General features: G+C 36.4%; 1 protein-coding gene across 1 annotated transcript; it reads left to right on the forward strand.

The window, feature by feature from the left end:
* The first annotated feature begins 3,824 nt into the window (after positions 1-3,824).
* Positions 3,825-10,492, forward strand: LOC124408245 (neuronal calcium sensor 1-like). Its single transcript, XM_046885025.1, has 4 exons — positions 3,825-4,634; positions 8,723-9,053; positions 9,949-10,147; positions 10,253-10,492. The coding sequence occupies exons 1-4, from the start codon at positions 4,514-4,516 to the stop codon at positions 10,298-10,300; spliced, it is 699 nt and encodes a 232-aa protein (XP_046740981.1). The 5' UTR covers positions 3,825-4,513; the 3' UTR covers positions 10,301-10,492.
* Positions 10,493-10,574: the final 82 nt, after the last annotated feature.

Raw genomic sequence — 10,574 nt, forward strand, 5'->3', positions numbered from 1 at the left:
TTTGCGGTTTTCTTTGTCAATCATTCCAAGGTGACCGAGCGAAAAAATGCCTCAAAACAGGTCCGGAGAAAAAATTGAATCATTAAATTCGACAGATTTAAATTTCCAATCACATTAAACGAAGTGATTGTTGCTCGCCACTAGTATGTAACAACAGCCGAGAGAAAGTGGCGCGAGTTCTCTGACAAACGCGACAAAAAGTCAATATCGAATAAATTCAACGGTCCTGTTATTGTGTCTGCGATGATTGAAAACAGAGTCGCAATGTCAGCGTGGAAACGAATAGAATAATAAATATACCGTGTGTCCATGAAAAAAGTGCGAACCTTATGCGCGTGCGTCAATACGGTGGAATTTCATTGGCCGACAGTTACAGTCTGATTAAGCAGAAAATGTCCCTAGGAGTCCACTAGGGACATTTTCTGCTCAATCAGGCGGTAACTGTCGGCCAATGAAATTCGATTGACTTGACGCACGCGCATAAGGTACGCACTTTCCTCGTGGACACACGGTATACAAAGATTGGAAGGAGTTTGAGTACATAATATTGTGGCGGCACGTGCAGACATGGGATAAAAAAATAAGAAAATAAATGAGTAGCACGTGAGTAGACTATTTCGTATATCACGCTCGGTACATTGCCGTCAGGTATTCCCCGAATGATGTCGATAATAAATTGTCATGCGTTCCGCAGGACGCTCATTCAGATAAATGGGTAAGCACCCACCTACAACCGACTTGTCATATGAAACAGTTTAATAAATTTTTCAGAACTCAGGATCTTGTGCGAGACAAGTGAATAAAAAGATATTGGATATAGACTGTACGCGAAAAATATTGGAATGTGTTATATGGATACTAGCAGCCAGCGCGCGGATATTTTCAAATACTAATTTTTGTGTTTTATTATTAAATTATTAGACTTATCATACTTTTAAATTTTCGGAGACAAATTTTCACGTATTTGAAAATTTAGTATTGCGATCGTTCTAGTTTCTAATTTCAAATCATTTTTACAACTTTCAGGCAATGTGGTGAGAGGTTGCCTGGAGCAGGAAATTCAGGCTATGAAAAGTGATGAAAAGAATAAACATAATAACTACGACCAAAAATAGTTTGTAGTTTAGAAAATTTTCTGCAAATAATGGAACATATATTTTCCTGAGAATTGACCTGAAAATGATTAAGGGCAAAACAACATCATCAATGAATTTTATTCGAGAATATCGTATCTCAGAATTTGGTTCAACAAGATGGTAACTCTAGTTAAAATGTGTTTACCAAATTTTCTGAGGCTTGTTGCTATTAAGCTTGCCTTAAGCATTGTGATTATGTTTTGTTCATGAGCTGCAAATTATTACACATCTGAAGCCGATTCCAATAAACTTTATGCTTCGATATTTGTGACGTTCACTTAAAAATAGTAATTTATTACTTACCAGTGATGAATAATGCATGAAAACAATTGAATATATTAGATTACAATTGCACTTAGAATTGTGCCCGATAATTGAGTCATAAAATGACACAGAATATTAAATTTTAATAGCACTTTCCAAGTTAATCAGTACCGATATCTCTCAGAAAATTATCTGTATTTTGCAGTGGCGGAACCGCGGAAAATTTTATAGACGGAATCTTAATTTAGATCTCACTTAATTTTGTAAAAAACGATAAAATAAGTCTTTAGATGCTGTGACTGAAATAATACAATTCGAATTTCACTGTCAAAAAAACAAAAACAAAATTGGAAACCTAGGAATGTTAAGAACCAGTATAACTCGTAATTTTTTAGCAATGGCATAATTTCATGATTCTCTCGACCAAAAAGCATATGTACAGAATATTAATGAATATTCTTAGTTCATTTTGTTCTTATGCGAATTTCTCACTAATCATCAAAGAAAAATATTTTTCCCCCGTTTCTCAATTAATCAGAGAATCTTTTTTCACAGAAAATCGCCATCAGGTTATCATGAATAAGTTCAAGCTTTATCAAAAGTGTATTAATGTTATTAAAAACTCATTTTAAGCCGTTTATGAAGAATCCATTTACGCACAACATGATGAGCCCTGATCCAATGATTTTAGAGGAACAATAAAATGTTGGCATTGAAAGAATGAAACAATAATATAATCTTCCTAAAATTATTAGCAATAGCATCTTCATCGCGTGAATTAGCAGCTGCAAATTCATTTCAAAGAACCATTTGTTACATAGTTTCATATTTGAAACCTTGAATTTATTATTTTGCTGCATGAACAATTTGATTCCTGCAATGTATGCCAGCAGTGAGTAAATCTATTCTCAAATTTGCAAAACTTGCACAACAAATTCATCATATTTTTTTATAATCTCTTACTAGATGTACTTGAGTCATTGACAGGAAATGTGGTTTATAGGCACGTCTAGTTGGTGCATAAACCAAGTAATATCATACATTAGGGTGATTATATTTGAACGTCTTTTTTTTTTCTTTAAAAGTTACAGCCCTTAATATTAATATCAAGTACTCGCCCAGGGCGTGAAAAGATTTCCCGTATAAAATACACGTGAATCGAAGCGTTTTTTTTTCAAATCTCTACAACTCAGTGGAATTTCATGATATCATATTGGTCTTGGTCGCAATTCACGCAGAATTGAACGATCTTCGAAAGTGTCTGAAACGTCGTGAGTCCAATTTACACTGGTGAGATGGTACAGGTCACTATAGTTGATTTTTACGAAAAATTCTCAATTTTTCGCTGTTATCTCCGAAATGATCATCTGTACCAAAAAAATGTTAAGAAAAACTTTGTTGAAAATTCAATTTCATACAAAAAAGGTCCCGTAGACCTGATTGCTCAGATTGATATGAGATATCGAACTTTAACTTCTTGTCGTATAAAATTTGTATGGTTTATCGAATCGAATGTTTTAAATTACTGATATTGCATTGGAATTTGATTTTTTTTGATTTGATTCGATCCATTCGATCTATTCCATTGGAATATCAGTTATTCAAAACGTTTGATTCAATAAATCATAATGTTTATTGATTATATTAGATTAAAACGTTTAATTCAATAGACCATAAAAATTTGATACGTCAAGTAAGTTGAATTCCGATATCTCAGAAAACATCAATCTAAGCATTTTGGTCTACAGGACCTTTCTTGTAGGAAATCAAATTTCCAACAAAGTTTTTTCTACATTTTTTTGGTACAGTTAATCATTTTGGAGGTAACAGCGGAAAACGGAGAAATTTTGGTAAAAATCAACTTTAGTGCCCTGTACCACCTCACAAATGTAAGTTGGACTCACGACGTTCTAAACACTTTTGAAGATCGTGCAATTCTGCGTAATTTGCAACCAAGACCAATGTGATATCATAAAATCCCCCTAAGTTGTAGAGATTTGAAAAAAAAACGCTTCGATTCACGTGTATTTTATATGGGAAATCTTTTCACGCCCTGGGTGAGTACTTAATATTAATATTAAGGGCTATAACTTTTAGGGAATTTTTGATCGACATATAGAACAAAATTTTCGATGGGGACTGAAAAAAAAAATAGTCGGTCAAATATAATCACCCTACTCTATATAATTATATATACTTGAATAAAGTGGCGAATCCAATTGGGAAAGTCAATATCCACGAGCATACTTTTGCGTCTTACTTGAAAAAGTTAAAGAGTATAAAAAGTCTCACAAGTACACAATCTTGTAAGACTACCGGAATTCTCAAGTTGGATGAAACGAAATTTTGTTACCACATTAAGGTAGTTGATAAATGGTATAAATATTTAACTCGCACGCAGCTTCGCCCTGCGAACGACCGAAAGTTCTCGCAGTTTCATCGTCCCCTGATATAGCCGGCGAGTTTCAGTTGCTCCATAAACGTGTTTAGGACAGCTTCGTCCGGAACTATCTGACTGCAGACTAAAACCAGTGCGGTGGCTACGCGCCTAGATATTTCAAAACTTTTTTTTTTACATTCTTTTTCTTTTCTGTTTTGTTTTCTTTTCTTCCTTTGATTCCAACGTCCAAACGCCGGAAGGTGTTGGCTCTTCGCCAAACGGTAAGGAAATGAACGAGAAATGACTTGAACGTTAGATGCGTTCTAGTATTTCTCACCGTCAGAATCACCGCGATAGCAAGAGCGAACGGTTCTTCGATTTCAATTAGCGCAATCGATATTGTGCTATGGAGTCCGGGATGCGATGATTCGTGCGCGGAACGAATGATCTGTAAAATCGGTAGAAAAATTTACTAACAGAAAAGAGAAAGAGAGAGAGAGAGAGAAAGGAAAATAAAAAAAAAATAAAGAGAGAGAAATTAGGAAAACAGTAACGATCACCGAGGAATCTACTGTACACGGTGCCTTCGGAGTGTTTGACAACGGCTTACAACTATTAACGGGTTACGATCATTATTGACTGTATGTAACGACGCACGTATTGTACAATCTAATGTCTGTGTGAGGCTATTTAAAACTATTACACTTCAAACTTCGACTCCGATATAAACAATATGTCGGACAGCGAGGATGCAGGAAGTGATGGGAGCCAGCAGCGATTGCACCGTCCGAGTCTCTCGAGAAAAATGCGGAGGAGCATCAGGAAGGTCAAGAAAAGCATCCAAAAAATGACAGGTGGGCAACGCGATTTATTTTTTACGTATAATTTCGTGAATCGTTATCAGATATGTGTGCGTGTGAATCGTTAAACTTCTGTAATACAATTGATCGCTGTGTTTTTCACTCTGATATAAGAATTTCAGTGTATAGCTCGATCTCGTTGTGAATAATACTTTATATAACGCGAGCGTGTTTTACACGTTTTTCATGCGTATTTTCCATACACAAAGTAACCGTTTCCATGACGGTCGAGTGAATCTGCGAATACGCATGCGCGAAGTACTGAAAATACCACTTTCAAGTTGAAATTGATCTCCACTGAACTATGCGCATGCGCAGTCGCGAATAAGCCTGACGTTACGTGACCCTAACCTCAATTCCGTGCTTTCGACAAAACTCTTTATATACTATTGTTTTGTATAAAGAATCGTGTGCAACGTGAAAGCAACGGGGTTTGCACCTCGCGTACTTGCAACATTCGACTTCGACTCAAGCTTCATAAATTCGTGGAATTATTTTCACTAGGGTTCCTGGTTTGGCAGAATAACAAATGTTAGTTTTTTCGTAAGACTCACTTATTGAGATAATCAAAATATACGATAAATTCTCTAGATCCGTCTAGATCATACTCACGATGAGAAAATGAGAAGTCTTCGGACGTAGACTTGAAATTTTCTGGGAACTTAAGGGGCTATACCAGTATGAACGCTAAAAATTTGAGTGATTTTCGGAAATTTTTTGGATGATAATTGTTAAGTCAAGTGTTTCGGAACATTAAGAATATATTTGGCTATATTTGACCTATATTACTTAAATTTTTTATAGAAAAACATTGAGATCCAAGTGACTTATGCGCTGCCTTCGGAAGCGCTGCTGACACGATTCCGGCCGATTAAGTAGCTGAAACCGAAAAAAGAAAAAATGTTGTTAAACTGGAAGGTATTTTTTGTACAATGACCCAAGATTTTTGAAAAATATCAAAATCTAACAAATTGGTGAAGTTACGAAAAAAAGTTGGTTTTCTTGCCTATAAAATGGTCGTTTCTTTTTCATGGAATCCAAATGTCGTGGGTCATTGTAGAGTAAATATATTCAAGAGTACTCAGTTCAAATTTCAAGTTAATTGGATAATTGCTCTTTGAGTTACAATGTCAGCAAATTTGAAAAATCTCATTTCGAGAAAAACGCGTCATTCAGGAAGTATTAGAGATACGGTCTTAAAATTTTTACAGGATATTCTTGAAGGTTCAAACTGTCCAAAAGGGCAAAACATCGATTTTTTGAAAGTGTCACACTGGTACAGCCTCTTAACTTGTCTGCGATAAGTTTTCCTTGTGAGAGAGATGCGACATCTAGCAGTGGTTCAAAAATAATATTTCATACTTTCTGATACATTTTCGCAAACTTATCAATCTAAATTGAATTCTCAAATTGTCGATCATCGCAATTTTCCGTACATTATTATGAGAATTCATCGAGTTTATGGAAAGTTGTATAAGTTTTCAAATTTAAAGCTTAAATTTTCGTAAATTTTGTTCTGCTTGATCGTGAGAAAGTATTTTATCTAATTACATCCCTAGTTTCATCATAGATTTTCACATTTCTAGATTCAGTTCAAATTTGATGCTTTAATTTTCGGAGATCGTCGTAATTTTGGTCTGTTCAATCGAAAGAAACTATTCTATTCAACAACGGTGGTAATTTTTTTCACACAGATTTTCTGTTTTATTTTCTCGAAATTAAAATCTCGAAAACTTTTTTTTTTTACCAAAATCCACGCAAAACAATTACGTTTTACGGAAGTCGTATATTTGCGTGAATTTACGTTAGACACTGTTAATTTTTATAGATATTGCACGAAGATTCGTAATTTTCTGTGAAAAAACCGCAGAACTAAAAAAAAATACGATTCTTGATGAGTTTTCACGACTCGCTTTTTATTACACTACTTTCATATTGCAAACTCACGTACGGCCCAAAAAAACGAGTTTACCTCCTTATTACACAATGTAATATTGTAACTTACAAATGCAACGAGATTAAAAGTATTTGCAATTTCCAGTCATAAGGGGACAGTTAAAAGGCAGCGATGTCATTATCCGCCGATGGGCTGCTTCGATTCCAATTCAAATAGACTCGTACATTTCACGGGAGAGCGTGTGCATCGCAATCGAAGCGTCCCGATTCTGCGACTAAATTTAGCACTCAATTGGATATCGAAAGACGTGAATAGTTTTGAGCTAAAAATAATGCAACTGAATTTATAAACCGCGATAAGCCCAACCCTAGAAGAATTAAGAGTTAATTTCTACGTATAATGAGGGCAGAACTACGTGATCGATAGCCTGAGTGGTTCAGCGCAGTTTCCCAAATTCTAATACTTGGTTACTTTTTTTCTGGCTAATACATCGATCATCCTAAACAACTGTGAGAGAATGTTTGAATATACATTTCAAATATGATTACACTGTAAATCATCACATCAGTTTTATGGACGAGGAATGTTTCACACACACACATGTATAGATATATATACAAACTATGTATCCGCATGCAACAGCGATTTTCAGAACGTTGGAAGTACGTGTAAACTATCGGGAAAAAACGTATTTTTATACGTCCGCCTGTGTATACCTACGTAATGCTAGTTTTCTCGGCAGCAAAATTTACATCACGTGTCTAGGAAAAAATTTATTATACACCCATCTTCGAGCCAGACTATTTTTCTATCATAAACGTACGGATGTATATCAAATATGGGCATATGTGTGTGGTTAGTTTTAAAGACTAGATAAAAAAAAATCGCATCAAGTAAAGCTTGAAACGGTCTAGAGATACCTCGGTGTAGGTGATACGCGTTTAGGAAATAGTTTAGTAACTAGTTTACTATTATTAATAATCCCTTTAACGTAAGACTTTGCCTCTATGATGAGTATGATAATTTCACGAATAAAATTTTTATATTATACAATTTTTATAATTTGTGTCGTATTTGAATCCACATTATCTGGTAATTGTGATTTATTATTACTCCATTTTTATTGAATGAGTTTAGTTGACTGAGAAATGTTCAGCTTTGGTTGGAAATATTTTTTGTAGTGTCATTCACGTCGTGTCATCTTACCAAGCTTCATTCAACTTCTAATTTATTTTGATTTCAGCGAGACTGCTTGCACCCTGTAAAAAATGTGTATACAGATATGTGGTAACAGCGTAAATCAGTTGGCATAACAACAGGTTTATCGTTTCGATTCCGGGAAATAATTACGTACAGTTACGTGATAAACAAGAAATATGTAGCGAAATCGATAGGGTGATTCCTTGCCAGTTTGTTTATCACATGTCTTTATACTTTATAACCTCGAAAGTATAACATGATTGTGAAAAATTTATGGATGTGGTGAACGTAAAAGTCCGCAACATTATTCACGTGTATTGTAATCACTTTTACGGTTCCCACGACCATAAATTTGCCTCGACAATGTGCAACTTTCATGTCAGTATATACGCACATCATTCAAAGATCTTATGTTGGTATTCGCGGTGTGAGTTTAGTGGCGCCCCTATCTTCGAGGTTAAAGCCTTTAAGTGAGACGTTTACCAACTGTCTAAAAAAATCCCGGTGTTGTTAGGGAATTATTTTTCTGGCGAACGCTACCCTGCTCGGTAATGCCATCTTGTATAGTTGTGGTGTGAGTTATTCAAAGTCCCGCTCACCTTTTCCCCACACAGATTCAACGTCACAATCTGAATTTGATTACGAATCTGAAATCAGATTTTGAATATTCAGTATGGCGAATCCAATCAACGACCCCGAAAACCCCTTTTTTTCCCCGCATTCCATCAAATTTGAAATTTCCGCTCACCGCATTGGATCCACCATTTTGATTTTTCAAAATCTGATTTCAAATTCGTGATCAGCGACCCCAAACACCATAGAACGCAATATTGTTATAAAAGGGTTAAATTGCACAAAAGTATGTTACCTACCGTCGTCGGATCAATTAAGAACTACCATTACTCTATCGTCTTGAAAAACCTGTAAACTCTTCCGGTTCCGCGAAATGGCGGGAAAATGCCAACTTAATCGTAGCTGCTTGCAGTGGACGACGGTGAGGAGGAAACTAAGCCAATCCATGTGGTACCGGAACGGTTGTCAGCCCTGTCGATCCGCACTGGTTTTTCAAGGAATGAGATCTGCAAGATTTACAGAGCTTTCAAGCAGCATTGTCCGGGGGGTGCCGCGACCCCAAACGACCTGAGGCCGGCTTACGCGAAGCTTTTTCCACTTGGAGATTCCACTAAGTACGCTCAAGTAGTGTTCAACACCTTCGATACGAACAAAGATGGTCTCGTCAGCTTTGGCGACTTTTTGACTGGGCTGTCCCTGATCGTGAAAGGAACCGCTGAGGAGAAGTTGTCCTGGATTTTCGGGTCCGTTGAGCGCATATCTTATTCTGAGCTCGCCATGTTGAGTGCTTAAGGTGCTTATAAGGACGCGTTGTACACCTCGAAAACGCGGGGATGCAAAACTCCTATACCGCTCAGGCGATCAGAGTGAAACTTGGGCAGTTGATGCCTTATTTTAGCAAAAGGTGGAGTGACTTTTTAGTTTTTCAAAATTTGGAAAAAAAATTTTACAGATTGGTTACCACCCCCAGAAATTGGCCAAATTTTCACAGTTGCACTGAATGGATTAAACTATCCGGTGATGAAACACATATTTTGAACCCAGTTTCATGAGATTTGATGGTGAAATGACGAAATGGCAGCTGATCTAGTTTTCGATTACGAAGTACACCGAAATCTCATTTTGGGGACATTGGTTACCGACATTATGCGCATGCCGGTAATGTATGCGTGTAATTTCGGTAAAAAATTACCGGCATGCATGAAAGGTCGGTAACAAATGTCCCCAAAATGAGATTTCGGTGTTCTTTATAATCGAAAACCAGATCAGTTGCCATTTCGTCATTTCACCATCAAATCTCATGGAACTGGGCTCAAAATATGTGTTTCATCACCGCCGAGTGACATCATACTGGATATTTCGATCCATTCAGTGCAACTGTGAAAATTTGGCCAATTTCTGTGGGTGGTAAACAATCTGTAAAATTTTTTTCTAAATTTTGAAAAGAAAAAAGACGCTCCACTTTTTGCCAAAATAAGGCATTAATTACCCAAGTTTCACTCTGATTGCTTGAGCAGTATAGGAGTTTTGCATCCCCGCGTTTTCGAGGTGTATAACGCGTCTTTATAAGAACCTTAAGCGTGACTGGTCAACGACTGGTATTGTGATCTGATGCTGGTTCAATTTCTTACGTTGCAGATTATACGACATGAACGGCGATGGTCACATAACTAGGCACGAAATGTTGTTCATAGTGTCGGCAATATACGAGATGGTGCGAACAAGCCAAACCATCCAACGCGCGGTGAACAGACACGTCGATAGACTTTTTGAGAAAATGGATCTGAACAAGGATGGCGTCATATCTAGGGAGGAGTTCATGACGTCATGTATAAATGTACGGTATCATGATCAGAGTTACCCGAACTTTTCATCAACATCTACCCACATATCACAAAATTTTACTTCAAATTCAATTTTGTCATGTGTGTAATCGTTTCAGGACCAAAGTATATGCACCCAGCTGACGGTCTTCGACGATCTTTGGTAACAATCTAGTGTTAATAGTATTAATCGATCAGACTTTTGTTTAATATGCAATAACGTACTCACTGCTCGTTTGCAGATCGCTATACAATATATTTATTCACTAACTCCGGGGTTATAACCTGGACAATGCACGTATAAATATTAGGTACATAATATGCTAAAATTGATGCTGTAACATCAAATTACAAGCAAGTTAGAACAATCGAATTGCATTGGAATGTCCAGTGAAAAAAATTTTATTCTATGAAACGTTTTCAGTATTCTTTTCAATAGAT

Source organism: Diprion similis, chromosome 1 (assembly GCF_021155765.1).
Source record: "Diprion similis isolate iyDipSimi1 chromosome 1, iyDipSimi1.1, whole genome shotgun sequence".
Lineage (NCBI taxonomy): Eukaryota > Metazoa > Arthropoda > Insecta > Hymenoptera > Diprionidae > Diprion > Diprion similis.

Bases quoted from the DNA above. Each gene is read 5' to 3' on its own strand.
- LOC124408245 (XM_046885025.1), top strand. From the start codon at position 4,514: ATGTCGGACAGCGAGGATGCAGGAAGTGATGGGAGCCAGCAGCGATTG. The intron at 9,054-9,948 runs GTCCGTTGAGCG...CTTACGTTGCAG, and splicing joins AAGTTGTCCTGGATTTTCGG to ATTATACGACATGAACGGCG. The intron at 10,148-10,252 runs GTACGGTATCAT...TAATCGTTTCAG, and splicing joins TCATGACGTCATGTATAAAT to GACCAAAGTATATGCACCCA.